This window comes from Colobus angolensis, unplaced genomic scaffold, assembly GCF_000951035.1.
Source record: "Colobus angolensis palliatus isolate OR3802 unplaced genomic scaffold, Cang.pa_1.0 Scaffold122, whole genome shotgun sequence".
NCBI lineage: Eukaryota > Metazoa > Chordata > Mammalia > Primates > Cercopithecidae > Colobus > Colobus angolensis.
Genome location: NW_012113364.1, coordinates 6,178,010 through 6,194,805, shown reverse-complemented (window position 1 = coordinate 6,194,805; position 16,796 = coordinate 6,178,010). Strand labels below are relative to the sequence as shown.

At 47.8% G+C, this 16,796-nt stretch overlaps 1 protein-coding gene across 1 annotated transcript in view; it reads left to right on the top strand.

The window, feature by feature from the left end:
• The window catches only part of LOC105504773 (vegetative cell wall protein gp1-like), a 45,667-nt gene that overhangs the window by 2,653 nt on the left and 26,218 nt on the right, over positions 1 to 16,796 (top strand). The window contains 3 exon segments of the mRNA XM_011932346.1: positions 4,373 to 4,574; positions 5,504 to 5,560; positions 6,905 to 7,014. Coding sequence (XP_011787736.1) covers positions 4,373 to 4,574; positions 5,504 to 5,560; positions 6,905 to 7,014 — 369 coding nt within the window.

The following is a 16,796-nucleotide window of genomic DNA, read 5'->3' as shown; positions in this document are numbered from 1 at the left end:
GCCTGTAATCCCAGCACTTTGGGAGGCCGAGGTGGGTGATCACTTGAGGTCAAGAGTCTGAGACTAGCCTAGCCAACATGGTGAAACCCTGTCTCTACTAAAAATACAAAAAAATTAGCTCGACGTGGTGGCTTATGCTTGTAATCCCAGTTACTTGGGAGGCTGAGGCAGGAGAGTCACTTGAACCCATGAGGCGGAGGTTGCAGTGAGCGGAGATTGCACCATTGCACTCTAGCCTGGGTGACAAGAACGAAACTCCATCTCAATAAAAAAAGGAAAGAGTATTTGACATGATTGGTATTTTTTATAATACATAAATACATTAAGTGAAAGAGCAGATTACACCACAGTACATCTAGTGTGTTTATATTTTGAGAAAATATATATTTTGAATATTGGAATTATATACACCCAACTAGTAATGCTATCCATTGAGTCATGAAATTACAAGTGATTTTTTTTTTTTTGCTTGTCCCTATTTTCCATTTTTCTACAGTGACCGTACTTGTAATAATTAAACATAGTATGGTCATTTAAAATACGTCCACAAATTCTCTGATACTCCCTTCAAAAGACGGAGCCCAGTTCCTATCCCCTTGAGTGTGGGCTGGGTTACATGATTCCCTTCTGACAGATGGGAAAAAGCAAAAGTGATGGCTTGCAACTTTGCAAACTACATCATAAAAGGTTCTGTGGCTTCCTCCTTCGTCACTCTTTGATTGCTCACTTGGGAAAGCCAGCTGTCACACCATGACACCTAAGCAGCCTGTAGAGAGGCTCATGTGACAGGAACTGAGGCCTCTGGTCAGCAGTCACATGAGCAAGCCATCTTGGAAACAGGCTTTAGATGACTGCAGTCTCAGTGGACAACTTGACTGCAATGTTACGAGACACCCTGAGCCCAAATAACCCAGTTCTGCTACTCCTGAATTCCTGACCCACAGAAATGGAGATCCTAAGTATTTTATTTATTTATTCATTTATTTATTTTTGAGACAGAGTCTCACTCTGTCACCCAGGCTGAGAGTGTGGTAGTGTGATCTTGGCTCACTGTAACCTCTCCCTCCCGGACAGGGTGTGGTGGCTTATGCTTGTAGTCCCAGTACTTTGGGAGGCTGAGGCAGGTGGATCATCTGAGGTCTCAGGAGTTCGAGACCAGCCTGGTGAACAAGGTGAACCTGGTCTCTATTAAAAACACAAAAATTAGCCGGGTGTGGTAGTGGGCACCTGCAATCCCAGCTACTGGCAGGGCTGAGGTTGGAGAATTGCTTGAAACCAGGAGGCAGAGGTTGCAGTGAGCCAAGATCACGCCACTGCACGCCAGTGTGGATGACAGAGGAAGACTGTGTCTCAAAAACAAACAACAAAAAAGTGGATAGCAGCATCTACCTCGAAGAATTGTTGTGGGATCAACAGTGCAGAGATCCTAGTAACTAAAAAATAAAAAAAGAGTTTCAGGACCCCCCTATAAGATTTACTATGCCAAGAGGGAAGTTACACCCTGACAGAGTCACATAGCATGTTTGTAACTTCTGCTCCTTAAATTATAATTTATTCCTTCTTTATTATTTTCAGCCGGTAAATGACTATGAGAGACCAGAGACTAGTCCTCCTCTCCTTCCAATCACTCATCTTTGTTACAGATTAACTGCCTCCTTTATTGTTCTGTACCTAACTCACACCAGATGGCACAAAAGACCCCATGACTTACATCTTCAGTGTAGAAGGTTAAATACACCTTTCCCGAAAAAAAGACCACCTCGTCTGGGTGCAGCTGTTCATGCATTCAATCCCAGTACTTTGGGAGGCCGAGGTGAGCGGACCACTTAAGCCCAGGAATTTCAGACTGGCCTGGGCAACGTGGTGAAACCCTGTCTCTACAGAAAATACAAAAATTAGTCAGGTGTGTTGGTGCATGCCTGTAGTCCCAGCTACTAGGGATGCCGAGGTGGGAGGATCACTTGAGCCAGGGAGGCTGAGGCTGTAATGAGTGGAGACTGCACCACTGCACTCCCGCCTGGGTGACAGAGTGAAAGAAAGACCACCCGGACCAATCAGATTGTTTTAAGTATGTATTAAGCCTTACACGGAGAGATGCTGAAATTCTGCTAAGCTTCCCTTAACTTTGTCTATGCAAGTGATCCCAAACTTCTAAGCCTTGGAACACTGTCTTCCACTCTTGGGTATCTGTGCTTCCCAGGTGACCCTCCTTAAACTCTCTGCATGAATAAACTCCCTTTAGATTCTGACCCTTTTGATTATTTGAGGTTGACACACTGTGCAATATACATCAGAATACCAAATATTAACCTTCAGAACAGTATGTGACATTTAGGTAGAAATCTTTCTTTCTTTTTTTTTTTAGATGAAGTCTTGCTCTGTCGCCCAGGCTGTAGTGCAGAGGCATGATGTCGGTTCACTGCAACCTCAGCCTCCCAGGTTCAAGCAATTCTCCTGTCTCAGTTTCCCAAGTAGCTGGGACTAAAGGCACCCACCACCACTCCCATTTAATTTTTGTATTTTTAGTAGAGATGGGGTTTTGCCATGTTTGCCAGGCTGGTCTCGAACTCCTGACTTCAGGTGATAGACCACCTTGGTCTCCCAAAGTGCTGGGATTACAGGCCTAAGCTACCGTGCCCAGCTGACATTTACGTAGAAATCTTACACATATTCCTAACTTTGTTCTCTCCCCACTTACATTTCTAACCTCTTCTTTACAGTAAAGAACAAAATCATTTGTGGACTTGAAAAGAGTTACCATAGTAACTGAAAAAAAAAAAAAACCTGGAAGTTAAACTGTCACTCTTGTTGCTCTCTTTTAATTAATTAATAAACCCTAAAAAGGCTAACTCACTTGGACACTACTTAATTAATAATCAATTAGTGGCCGGGCGCGGTGGCTCAAGCCTGTAATCCCAGCACTTTGGGAGGCCGAGACGGGCGGATCACAAGGTCAGGAGATCGAGACCATCCTGGCTAACACGGTGAAACCCCGTCTCTACTAAAAAAAAATACAAAAAAACTAGCCGGGCGAGGTGGCGGGCGCCTGTAGTCCCAGCTACTCGGGAGGCTGAGGCAGGAGAATGGCGTAAACCCGGGAGGCGGAGCTTGCAGTGAGCTGAGATCTGGCCACTGCACTCCAGCCCGGGCGACAGAGCGAGACTCCGTCTCACAAAAAAAAAAAAAAAAAAAAAAAAAAAAAAAAAAAATCAATTAGTAAGGAAAAGATATCGAAGCAGTAAACTTAAGTGAGGGTGAAAAGGTCTGTTGACCAAATATGGATTCTCTCTTCCTAGAACCAAGTTACAGTTGGAGTTGCAGAAAATACTTTGAACAGGTCCTTCGGTATCCTGTAGGAAATCAGACAAAAACACAGATCAGTTACTTTCTTTTTCTTTTTTCTTTTTTTGACAGTGTCCCACTCTGTCGACCAGGCTGGAGTGCAGTGGCGAGATCACGCTCACTGCAGCCTCCACCCCCTGGGCTCAAGCGATCCTCCAGCCTCAGCCTTGCAAGTAGCGGGGACTACAAGCGCGCGCCACCATGCCTAGCTAATTTGTTGTGTTTTTGTAGAGACAGAATTTCACCAAGTTGCCCAAGCTAGTCTGGAGCTCCTGAGCTCAAGGGATCCGCCCACCTCGGCCTCCCAAAGTGCTGGGATTAAGGGCGTGAGGCACCCGGCCGGCCCAATTACTTTCTTCAGTCTGAGCCCAGGCTGGAGTGCAGTGGCGCGATCTCAGCTCACTGCAGCCTCCGCCTCCTGGGTTCAAGCAATTCTCTGGCTCCGCCTCTGCCTCAGTCTCCCGAGTAGCTGGTATTACAGGTGGCCAGCCGGCTAATTTTTGTATTTTTAGTAGAGACGGGGTTTCACCATGCTGGCCAGGATGGTCTTTAATTCCTGACCTCAAGATCCACCCGCCTTGGCCTCCCAAAGTGCTGAGATTACAGGCATGAGCCACTGCGCCCGGCCCGATCGCTTATATTTTTAAAAAGATGTTTTCTTCGTTTCCTAGCCCCTTGTATCCCCCTACAAAGTTCCAACGTTTGATGTTGTTGCAACGGCCATCAGAGGTCAAGCCGGGGGTGCAGCTCCCTAATGCGGGGCAGCCTCAGAGGGGGCCGACCCTGCCCAGGATGAGCGGCGGCGGGGACGCAGCCGGGGTCCCCGGGACCTAGCTGGGGGAGGTGTTGGGAAGCGACGCACCCAGGCTCAGGTGGGGCGAGTATGCAGCAAGGGCTGCAGCCGGAGCTAGCGGGCTTGCGGTGGCCACTGAGGAGCTTCTGCCCGACCTTGTGCCCGCCAGGCGACAGCCGCTTGGAGCGCAGCGCCTGCTCTTTCAGCGTCAGGCCCTTGCTGCGCCCTATGCCGCAGGCTGAGAAGTCGCGCAAGTAGTAGTAGTACAGCCAGTGGTAAAGTTCCTCCTTGTAGCTTATCGGTGGCGGGGGCCGAGTGGGAGCCTGCGGATACTAACCTGCAGCCTGCGGACATTCACCGGCTGTCTGTGGCCAAGCGTCTGCGCATGCGCGCTCCTGGAAAACCCAGCGGCCACGCTTCGAGTTCTGATTGGCTCCACGTGAGGGTCGGGCCTCTGTGACGTCACAGGCGCGTGACCCCCGCGACGTCACGGGCGCGGGCCTTTGGCGACATAACACGGCGAAGCCTTTGGCGACGTCACAGTGACGCTACAGTGTTTGCAGCTGGGTCGATTTCTGCTCAGGGTGGAGCCTGGTAACCGCGACTTCTCCACCATGTTCTGTGTGTTGCTGGCTGGAGAAGGGTAGTTGACAAACTCTGACCCAGCACAGTGTTTCTATGGGTCAAAACTAGAAAACTATGTCCGGGCGCCGCCGAGGCGGAAGGAACCCTTCAGGCCAGGAGTTAAAGAGAAGCCTGGTTAACATGGCGCGACCCCATCTGTGAAGCCCCACCTCAGCTTCCCAGATACTTGAACCCCGAGGTTCAAGGCTGCAATGAGCTATGAGCCCATCACAGCACTGCATCCTGCCAGACTGAGGTAAACCTTGTCTAAAAAAATAAAAACACTATCCAAGTGTGCAACCGGGAGGGACTGCTGAAAGAAAACATGATAATTGAATGTTCAAATACTTTAACAAGTGCAAAATGTATAGGCTTAAATAAATAGGGCTCGCTGGACGCGTTGGCTCACGCCTGTAATTCCAACATTTTGGGTGCCCAAGGCAGGCGGATCACTTGAAGTCGGGAATTCGAGACCGGCCTGGCCAACATGGTGAAACCCCATCTCTACTAATTATATATAAAGATTAGGCCGGGCACCTTCCATCGTTTCAGGGGCTCGCACCTCCCTAAGGGCCCGGTAGTTGAACCTCTCGGACCTGAGGGTGAGAAACCTTGGCTCAGTTCTTCCCAGGGTGATCAGCCCAGGGGTAAGGGAGGAGAGGCCAATAAGCAGGACCCGTGAGAAGGGCCCCCTCCTGGAGTTTGAGGCCCATTCCTTCCTGTCCCTGTGTCTCCTCTGTCCAGGACTCCTCCCTGCTCTGCCCCACTCCTGGTGCCATGGCCATGGGGGGCTGCATTTGGGTACAGGCCCCAGCGGCAACCCTGGGCCCAAAGTGGGCAGGCTCACCTGGAGGGGATCAGAGTAACATGGCAGGGAGGAAGGGGAAAAGCCTCTCTGGGACGGCGCCTCTCTGCCCCCTCACGTCACTGGGTGCACTCCTCCCTTATCCCACTCAGGCAGCGGCATGAGTAGCGGCATGAGTTCCATGGGAGCGCTGTCCTGCTCCCTCTGCTGCCTCTTTTTAGTCTTGGGGCTACCATAACTCTCCCTTCCCCAGCCCTGCCAACCTGGTGGGACATTGGGCTTCCCTCTCACAGGGTTCTGGGGACAGGCCCGTCCTGTATCATACCTGCAGTGAGTTCCTTTTTTCCTCCAGGGCATGGGGAGCAACCAGGCTTCGTGAGTTAAATGCAGATCTGAACCATACTGTAGGAGGTCTAGCCGCAGACAAAACTCCTCAGACACCGGATTAAAGAAGGAAGAGGTTTTTTTATTAGGTTGGGAGCGTTGGCAGACTCGTGTCTTAAGAGCCGAGCTCTCTGATAAAGAAATTCTTGGCCTTTTTAAAGGCTTACAACTTTAAGGGGTCCACATGAAAGGGTCGTGATAAATCGAGCAAGCGTGGGAAATGTGACTGGGGCCTACATGCATCAGCTAACAGAACAGAAAGTTGTACAATGCTTTTTTCATACAGTGTCTGGAATTTACAGATAACACAAATAGTTTAGGTCAGGGGTTGATGTTATTATTACTATTTTTTTTTAACTCCCAGGGCCGGGTGGGGGTGCCAAGGTTGTCTGGCTATTTATCTTACTTTTGTTTCTTTCTCTCTTTCCTCCTGTCTTGTGAACTAGGCAAGATGTGGTGAGGAGGGCAGCAGGAGTAGTAGTGGTCTCCTTCCTTAATACCAAGCTGGGATTGGGGTACACACTCTCCTCCTCTGGTAACTGGCTAGGGGTTCCAACTTGGTGAGAGGGAGAGTGGCACACAGCTAGACCAGACAAGGACTGATCACCTAGAAAAACCTGCCATCAAAGACCTTGATGAGTGCTGAGACAGGTGGATCACTTGAGGCCAGGAGTTCGAGTCCAGCCTGGGCAACATGACAAAACTGTATCTCTACTAAAATACAAAAATTAGCTAGGTATGCTGCGCTCCTGTAATCCCAGCTACTCGGGAGGCCGATGCAGGAGAACCGTTTGAACTGGGGAGGTAGAGGTTGAAGTGAGCCGAGATCATGCCACTGCACTCCAATCTGGGAGACAGAGTGAAACTGTGTGTCAAAAAAAAAAAAAAGAAAAAGAAAATGGCCTTGGTAGAGGGGCTGGCCTGGCAGTGCCTTCCCTTGGGTTTCTCCTGGGTAGGTCTCTGCCATGAGGAGGCACTTCCTTCTGCCTGTCCGTGGCCCGCAGCAAAGGAATGTCTGCCTCTGGGTGTTGCACAGGGGACTGCTGGCAGAACTGGAAACCTTCAGGTGGGGTTTTTTTTTGTTTTTTTTTGTTTTTTTTTTTTTGAGACAGTGTCTCACTCTGTCACCCGGGCTGGAGTGCAGTGACGCAATCTCGGCTCACTGCAACCTTTGCCTCCACCACCCGGGTTCAAGCAATTCCCATGTCTCAGCCAGATTACAGGCATGCACCACCACACCTGGCTAATTTTTGTATTTTTTGTAGAGACGGGGTTTCACCGTGTTGGCCAGGCTGGTCTGGAATTCCTGACCTCAAGTGATCCGCCCACCTCGGCTTGCCAAAGTGCTGGGATTACAGGCGTGAGCCACTGTGCCTGGCCCCTTCAGGTGGGTTTTGAGGCTTCACTACAATACTAGTTCCCTGTTGCTGCTGCAACAAATTACCACACACTTAGTGGCTTAAAACAGCACAGAGGTATTCCCTTATAGTTCTGAAGGCCAGAATTCTAAAGTCAGTCCTAGGGAGTCAAGGTGGGAGCAGGGTCGGTGCCTTCCCAGGCTCTGCCGGAGATTCCATTTCCTGGCCCTGGAGGCTGCCTGCTCTCCTCAGCTTGTGCTGCCTTTCTGGAATGACACAAGTTTCCTGCTTTCATCACTACACCTCCCTCTGCTCTCCATCACCTGCTCTGCTCTTATAAGGATCCAGGTGAGTACATAAACCCTGTGGGGACAGGCTGGCCAAAGACCCTTAACTTCATTAAACTTCCAAAGCCCCTTTTGCTGTGTAAGGTCATGTTCACTGGTTCCCGGGATTAGGATATGGTCATCTTGGGGGCATCAGCCTGCTACAGCTAGGCTGCAAAACTATTATACCCTCCTGGTGTTTCAATAATTGGGAGAAAAAAGGTTGGGATTTTTTGCTTTGGGGTACCTGTTAAACTTGTATCTGTAAGGTTTGAGGTTCTTCTTAACGTTGTGTTTTGTTTTTGTTTGTTTTTTTTCTTTTTTGAGACGGAGTCTTGTTCTGTTATCCAGGCTGGTAGTGGTGCGGTCTCAGCCCACTGCAACATCTGCCTCCTGGGTTCAAGCAGTTCTCCTGCTTTATCCTCCTGAGTAGCTGGGACTACAAGGCGCCTGCCACCAGGCCTGGCTAAGTTTTGTGTTTTTGGTAGAGACCGGGTGGGACTGGAGGGTGGGGGAGGGGACGGGGGTTTCCTCTATGTTTTCCTTCGCTCAAAGTGATCTGCCCCACTTCTGCTCCCGAAATGCTAGGATTACGGGCCGCACCACTGCAACTGTAAAATCTTATTTCCACACAGCTGAGACGTGTTTTAGGAAGCTTGCTAAAAGACCCCTGGAGACCTCCTCATTGTGGCCTCCCTGCTGTTGTATTTAATTTGGTTGATCTTTTCTGCCCTCCTGCTTTTCAGAAATTAAAAGGCTAAGAAGAGGTACTAAACTCTGGGATTACAGGCATGAGTCCCTGTTACCAGCCCACTTTTTCTTTTTTTTTTTTGAGACAGAGTCTTGTTCTGTTGCCCAGGTTTGAATGCAGTGGCACAATCATAGCTCACTGTAACCTCAGACTCCTGGGCCCAGTGATCCTCTTGTCTTAGCCACTCAAGTAGTAGGGACTACAGGTGTGCACCACCATACAGTGCTAATTTTTTTTTTTTTTTTTTTTTTTGAGACAGGGTCTCCCTCTGTATCCCAGGCTGGAATGCAGTGGCATGATCATGGCTCACTGCAGCCTGACCCTCCTGGGTTCACGGGATCCTCTCACTTCAGTCTCCCAAGATGCTGCGATTACAGGCATGAGCCACCATGTTTGGCCCCATTTGTGTTTTCGAAAGATCACTAGTGGTAGTGAGGGTACCAGTGAGTTGGAGGGAGTGAGACTAGAGGCAATAACAGTTTAGAGAACAGATATTTTTTGAGCCCCTGCCAGGTGCCAGGCACAGATCTAGGTGCTGGGAACTTAGGGGAGAATGAGTAAGACAGTCTCTGTTCTCGGGGAGCTTCCGTTCTTGTGGTGGTGTGCTGGTGGGAAAGCAGGCTATATACATGCCACAAATGATATGTTTTCAGATGGTGATAAGTAATTTGAAGAAAATAAATGGAGCTGTGGGAGTTAGAAAGTTTGGGCATTAGGATGGGCACTGACCTATTGGAGTGGGCAGTGAAGACCTCTCTGAGGAGGTGACATTGGAACTGAGGCAGCTCAAAGAAGATCTGGGCAAGAGTGGTCCTAATGGGTAGAATGTCAACTGCAGGGACCTGACATGTGAACAGACTTGGCACAGTGTTTAAGCACCACAAAGATGGTCAGGGTGGCTGAAGCATAGTGGAGCCTGAAGGAGCAAGTAATACTCAGATGAGGATGGAGCACCTTCTAGGCCATGGAAAGGATTCTGGATTAATTCCAATGGAGTAGGAAGCACTGCAATTAAATCAGGGGTCGGCAAACTGCAGCCCATGGGTCAAATCTGGCCTGGTGCCTATGTTTATGAATAAACCATATTGGAACACAGTGTCACCCATGGATTTATATATTGTCCATGGCTGTTTTAATGTTACAAGAGCAGAGTTGAGTAGTTTCAACAGAGCACATATGGCCCAGAAGCCTAAAATATTTACTGTCTGGTTTGTGTAGAAAAAGTTTACTGACCCCTGAATTAAATGATCTAATTTAAGTTTGTTTTTTTTTTTGAGACGGAGTTGCACTGTTGCCCAGGCTGGAGTGCAGTGGCCGGATCTCAGCTCACTGCAAGCTCCGCCTTCCGGGTTCACACCATTCTCCTGCCTCAGCCTCCCGAGTAGCTGGGACTACAGGCGCCCGCCACCTCCCCCGGCTAGTTTTTTTGTATTTTTTAGTAGAGATGGGGTTTCATCGTGTTCGCCAGGATGGTCTCGATCTCCTGACCTCGTGATCCGCCCGTCCCGGCCTCCCAAAGTGCTGGGATTACAGGCTTGAGCCACTGCGCCCAGCCGTTTTTTGTATTTTTTAGTAGAGACGGGGTTTCACTGTGTTAGCCAGGATGGTCTCGGTCTCCTGACCTCGTGATCCGCCCGTCTCGGTCTCCCAAAGTGCTGGGATTACAGGCTTGAGCCACCGCGCCTGGCCTAATTTAAGTTTTGAGGAGGAGACACTCTGGGTGTTGTTTAGGGAATGAATGATAAGAGACACGGCTCACGCCTGTAATCCTAACACTTTGAGAGGGTGAGGTGGGTGGATCATGAGGTCAGCAGTTTGAGACCAGCCTGGCCCCCATGGTGAAATCCTGTCTCTAGTAAAAATACAAAAAGTAGCTGGATGTGGTGGTGCGTAGCTGTAATCCCAGCTACTTGGGAGGCTGAGGCAGGAGAATTGCTTGAATCTGGGAGGCGGAAGTTGCAGTGAGCTGAGATCATGCCACTGTACTCCAGCCTGGGCGACAGAACAAGACTCTGTCTTGGAAAAAAAAAAAAAAAAAAAACAACTAAATGTTGAGCCACCAGAAAACAAAGATCACACTGTTTTATTCTGTTTAAAAACAGCTAGCTATGCTTTATACTCATTAAATATTGTTGAATGAGTGATGAGATGCTGATAGGGGGTGCCAGTGCATATGAAAGGGAAGTGAGGTTTTGAGAGATATTTAGGAGATAAAATATCAGGACAACTTATTGTTGACATGGTGAATAGAAATAGGAGGGCAGAAGGAGGACTGTAGGATGCCCTTCAGGTTTCTGGTTCAGGTATCTTGGTGATGGCAATGCCATTAATTGAGACAGGGAAAGTGGAAATACAGAGAACATACGTTGCCAGGGAGAAGGAATTCATCTTTGGACACATGATGCTCAGGACACCCAGGTAGAGATGTCTAAAAGGTAGTTGGAAAGACAGAGCTCAAGTGGCATGATATCTAGACTCATGGTAACCAGAATTCCAGAGTCATCAGCTCGTGTGAACTCTCCTATAAAGGGCGTATGATGAGGAGGGCAGGGATAGGTCTCATATGGCATTCATTTCCAATATATTTTGGATCTAGAGAGGAGGCAAAGATAAACTAGCTGTATGGACAGTTTGCATCAGTCTGTCAGGTCATCCCATGACCATGGAACATTTTTTCTGCAGAAGCTGATGGGCTCAGATGAAGGCTTGCCTTACCTGTTCCTCTTGCTGCCAACCTCTTTCTCTTAGTTGGGTTGACTAGGGCAGCTGTGGAGGCTTCTTCCCTCCTAGACTCCCTGCTAACATTGGAACATTTGTGGCCTTTTAACTCTGTAGGTTATTCAAATTTGCATTTATCATTTTACTTTATTTTATTTTATTTTATTTTTATTTTATCTTATTTTATTTTAAGATGGAGTCTCGCTCTGTTGCCCAGACTGGAGTGCAGTGTTGTGATCTTGGCTCACCGCAAGCTCCGCCTGCCGGGTTCATGCCATTCTCCTGCCTCAGCCTCCTCAGTAGCTGGGACTATAGGCGACCGCCACCACGCCCGGCTAATTTTTTGTATTTTTAGTAGAGACGGGGTTTCACTGTCTTAGTCAGGGTGGTTGTGATCTGCCCACCTCGGCCTTCCAAAGTGCTCCATTACAGGCGTTAGCCACCATGCCTTGCCTATCTTTTTAAGAGACAAGGTCTCATCCTGTTGTCTGGGCTGGAGTCGAGTGGCAGAATCGTAGCTCACTGCAGCCTCAACCTTCTAGGCTCAAGTGATCCTCCCACCTCAGCCTCCCAAGTGAGTGTGGGATCACAGGTGTATGCCAGCAAGCCCAGCTAATTTTTTATTTTTTGTAGAGACAGTGTCTCCCCATGTTGCCCAGGCTGGTCTTGAACTCCTGGACTCAAGTGATCTTCTTACCTTGGCAGTCCAAAGTGCTGGGATTGCCAAATATGGTGGCTCATGCCTATAATCCCGGCACTTTGGGAGGCCAAGGCAGGTGGATCACCTGAGCTCAGAGTTCGACACTAGCTTTGGCAACATGGTGAAACACTGTCTCTACTAAAAATACAAAAAATTAGCCAGGCATGTCGACATGTGCCTGCAGTCCCAGCTACTCAGGAGATTGAGGCAGGAGAATCTCTTGAACCTGGAGACGGCGGTTGCAGTGATTTGGGATTACACCACTGCATTCCAGCCTGGGTGACAGAATGAGACTCGGGCTCAAAAAAAAAAAAAAAAAAAACAACAAAGTGCTGGGATTGCAGGCGTGAGCCAACATGTTTGCATTTATCTAGTTGAAGCTACGAGGAGGTAGGAGGGTCTAGTTGTCCTTGGTGTTTTGATGTAAGGACTAGACAATGGATTAATTTTATTAAATATTGCTAAATATTAATACATTTATTAAATCCATTAAATATTAATACATTTATTAAATTTATTAAATATTGTTAAATATTAAATTTATTAAGTATTACGGGTTCTTTTACACCACAAAGCTAGATAAACCCTTTACCGGCCCTGAACAATGGCTTCCCCTTTCCTTTTTCCTTTTTTCTTTTTGTCTGGGGAAGGGGGACCACAGAAGTATTTAATAAAATAGCACTTGTGACTGGGTGCAGTGGCTCACGCCTGTAATTCCAGCACTTTGGGAGGCTGAGGTGGGCATATCACCTGAGGTCAGGAGTTCGAGACAAGCCTGACCAACATGGTGAAACCCCATCTCTACTAAAAATACAGAAAATTAGCCAGGGATTGTGGCGGGTCCTGTAGTTGCAACTACTTGGGAGGCTGAGGCAGAAGAATCGCTTGAACCAGCAAGTGGAGATTGCGTTGAGCTGAGATCATGCCATTGCACTCAGCCTGTGCTACAGAGTGAGACTCCGAAAATTTTTTTTTAAAAAAGGCACTTGTGCTGAACATGGACTTAAAATAGTTGCAATCCAGGCCGGGCACAGTGGCTTATGCTTGTAATCCCAGCACTTTGGGAGGCCGAGGCAGGCGGATCACTTGAGGTTAGGAGTTTGAGACTAGCCTGGCCAACATGGTGAAACCCCGTCTCTACAAAAAATACAGAAATTAGCTTGGCATGTTGGCGGGTGCCTGTAATACTCGGGAAATTGTGGCAGGAGAATTGCTTAAGCCCGGGAGGCGGAGGTTGCAGTGAGCCGAGATTGCACCACTGCATTCCAGCCTGGGTGACACAGTGAGACTCTGTCTCAACAAATAAACAAACAGACACCTGTAGTTGTAATCCTAGACCTGGATGCGTATCTACCCTCTTTACAAAAGTCCATTATGAAAAGCCAAGGATGAAATCAAACTGTAAAGGGAGCAGGGAAGGAGAACCACTATCTTGCTCTTTCACTCCACTTATATGTTTTTTAGCATATTGTCACACCTCTGCTGTTTGTACATTTTTTATGTGTTTTAAAGATATTTTAACCCAGTCTTGCATCTAAATGTTCAAATTTTAGGGGCCCACATGTTTTATCTTTTTTTTTTTTGGAGACAGAGTCTCGCTCTTGCCCAGGCTGAAGTGCAGTGACACGATCTCAGCTCTCTGCAACCTCTGCCGCCTGAATTCCAGCCATTCTCCAGCCTCAGCCTACTGGGTAGCTAGGATTACAGTCCCTTGCCACCACGCCTGGCTGATTTTGTCTTCCTTTCTTTCTTCTCTTTTCTTTTCTTTTCTATTCTTTTTGACGAAGTCTCGCTCTGTTGCCCAGGCTGGAGTGCAGTGGCACTACCTCGGCTCACTGCAAGCTCCACCTCCTGGGTTCACGCCATTCTCCTGCCTCAGCCTCCTAAGTAGCTGGGACTACAGATCCCCATCACCACGCCTAGCTATTTTTTTTTTGTATTTTTAGTAGAGACAGAGTTTCACCATGTTAGCTAGGATGGTCTCGATCTCCTGACCTCATGATCCGCCCCCACTCAACCTCCCAAAGTGCTGGGATTACAGGCGTTAGCCACCATGCCTGGCCCTAATTTTGCATTTCTAGTACAGATGAGGTTTCATTATGTTGGCCAGGCTGGTCTCGATCTCCTGACCTTGTGATCTGCCCGCCTCGTCCTCCCAAAGTGCTGGGATTACAGGCGTGAACCACTACGCCCGGCCCAGTTTTTCCTTTCCTAAGGAAACAGTTGAGTAATAGCTTTGCTCCTCCTTTAACCTAAATTATTCCTTTCATGAGGTTAGTGACTTCTGACAGGCAGAGGTAGGTAGTCTGAAGCCTGATTACCTGGTCCCAAAGTGGAGGAAATGGAGCCCTGACCCAAACAAATAGGTAGTAAAGGTAAATTAAAAGTATGAAAAGGCCGGGCGCGGTGGCTCAAGCCTGTAATCCCAGCACTTTGGGAGGCCGAGACGGGTGGATCACGAGATCAGGAGATCGAGACCATCCTGAGCTACACGGTGAAACACCGTCTCTACTAAAAAATACAAAAACTAGCCAGGCGAGATGGCGGGCGCCTGTAGTCCCAGCTACTCGGGAGGCTGAGGCAGGAGAATGGTGTAAACCCGGGAGGCGGAGCTTGCAGTGAGCCGAGATCACGCCACTGCACTCCAGCCTGGGCGACAGAGCTAGACTCCGTCTCCCAAAAAAAAAAAAAAGTATGAAAAGTTATTTTGAAAGGCATATGTTGAGATGTTTAATATTATTTCCAGCCCTGTCTGGTGCACCCTGTAGAACTCCTCCACCTTATATGTCACTCTTAATAACTCCTTATATATCCGTTCAGTGTTTACATAAATAAAAGCAAACATGAACGTTTGTTGTTACCCCCCCCCCATACTCTTTTACACGAAAGGTAGCTCATATAACCTGTTCTTTATTGTTTTGCCCTTAACAGTATGTCTTGGGGATCTTTCCTTGTTAGTACAGAGAAAGCTTTCTCATTCTTAAATCAGAGCTGCATAGTATTCCATTGGGTGGATGGCTGCCTCCTACTTTATTGAATCAGTTCCTTATACATGTGCACTTGAGTTGTTTCCAGTATTTGCTCTTATAAGCAATACTTCAGTGAGCAAAGTCAGCTCTTTTTTTTTTTTTTTTTTTTGAGATGGAGTCTTGCCTTGTTGCCCATGCCAGAGTGCAGTGGTGAGATCTCAGCTCACTGCAACCTTCACCTCCCGGGTTCAAGCGATTCTCCTGCCTCAGCCTCCTGAGTAGCTGGGATTACAGCCATGCACCAGCATACCTGGCTAATTTTTATATTTTTGGTAGAGATAAGGTTTTGCCATGTTGGTCAGGATGGTCTCGAACTTCTGACCTCAGGTGATCCACCCTCTTGGCCTCCCAAAATGGTGGGGATTACAGGCCTAAGCCGTTGTGCCCGGTCAAAGGCAACTTATTTATTTATTCATTCATTCATTTACTTTTGAGACAAAGTTTGGCTCTTGTTGCCCAGGCTGGAGTGCAGTGGTACGATCTCGGCTCACTGCAACCTCTGCCTCCTGGGTTCAAGTGATTCTCATGCCTCGGCCTTCTGAGTAGCTGGGATTACAGTCATGTGCCATCACACCCAGCTAAGTTTTTGTATTTTTAGTAGAGACGGGGTTTCACCGTGTTAGCCAGGATGATCTTGAGCTCCTCACCTCAGGTGATCTGCCTGCCTTGTCCTCCCAAAGTATTGGGATTATAGGTGTGAGCCACCACGCCTGGCCAAAGGCAGCTTCTTAAAGGGTTGCACAGCACTGCATATGCTACTAAAATGAGATTATTCTTCATTCTTAGAATGCCAGTTGGTTTTATTGGTTGATAAATTCCCAGTTACTCGTACTCACAAGCGCAACATTGATGATGCGTCTGACATCTTTTCGTAACTTAAGAATCATTAGTATGACTGCCTCAAGGAAGCATACTGCTCTCTCTCAGGTTCATTTCAATAATAAGACCTTTGGAAGGTTTAATAATGAAACCTACTTAAAGCCCTTTGCTCAAGAAGTCTGAATCACTGATGACTGCAATTACTCCCGTGGCAGCTGTAGAGCAATTTAACAGGGTAATAGTGAATAAGATATATTACACTTCAGATTCTTAATGGATTGATGTGCAAAAGTAGTATGTAAGAGAAGATGGGGGTGGGAGAGGAGTGCCTTTCAAATTTCTGCACACAATAATAAAACAGGGAACTGGGCCATTGTAGCCATCACTGCTAGGGATTAGTCATCTAGTAAGAAGCTCTGGGGCTCAGTGGTGGGTAGAACATCCTGTTTATTACGGACAACAAATTGGGTTTATTCTCTTGTTTGTGTGCCTCTGTGGAGGGGGTGGAAATTCTAGGATTTGCTAATTGTCTGATTTAGAATACTCCCTTTTCTACCAAATAATTAGTATCTTGGTGTGAAAATAGGGAGGCAGACCAGTTTTACAAATAGCTACTGGCCAGGAGAATAAATTTCTGCCAGGTGAGAGGTAAAAGGCAGCCTGGAAAAATAACTGTAGGCTGGTAAGTGTTTCTTATTTTCAAGGCTAACATAAGTTCTCCACATGTGTTGGGGATGGAGGAGAGGATGGATTGGTTAAGAAGTGAGTACTATGCTTGCATTGAGTGTCCCTCAATTTGTGTTTAGGGGAGAAGAGTGAGGATGTGGTTATATGGGTGGGGAGTAGGCCCTGGGAAGGGGCCCGAGGAAGGAAATCCAGGAGACTTCGCTGTAGTTCCACCCTTAGGGATATTCCTTGGCACCTCGTCACATTATGGATGCCTCACCGTCTGATGGGTATCGATTTTTTTTTTCTTTTTTTTTTTGAGATGGAATCTCGCTCTGTTGCCCAGGCTGGAGTGCAGTGGCCAGATCTCAGCTCACTGCAATCTCCGCCTCCCGGGTTCACGCCATTCTCCTGCCTCAGCCTCCCGAGTGGCAGGGACTATAGGCGCCCGCCACCTCGCCTGGCTATTTTTTTGTTTTTT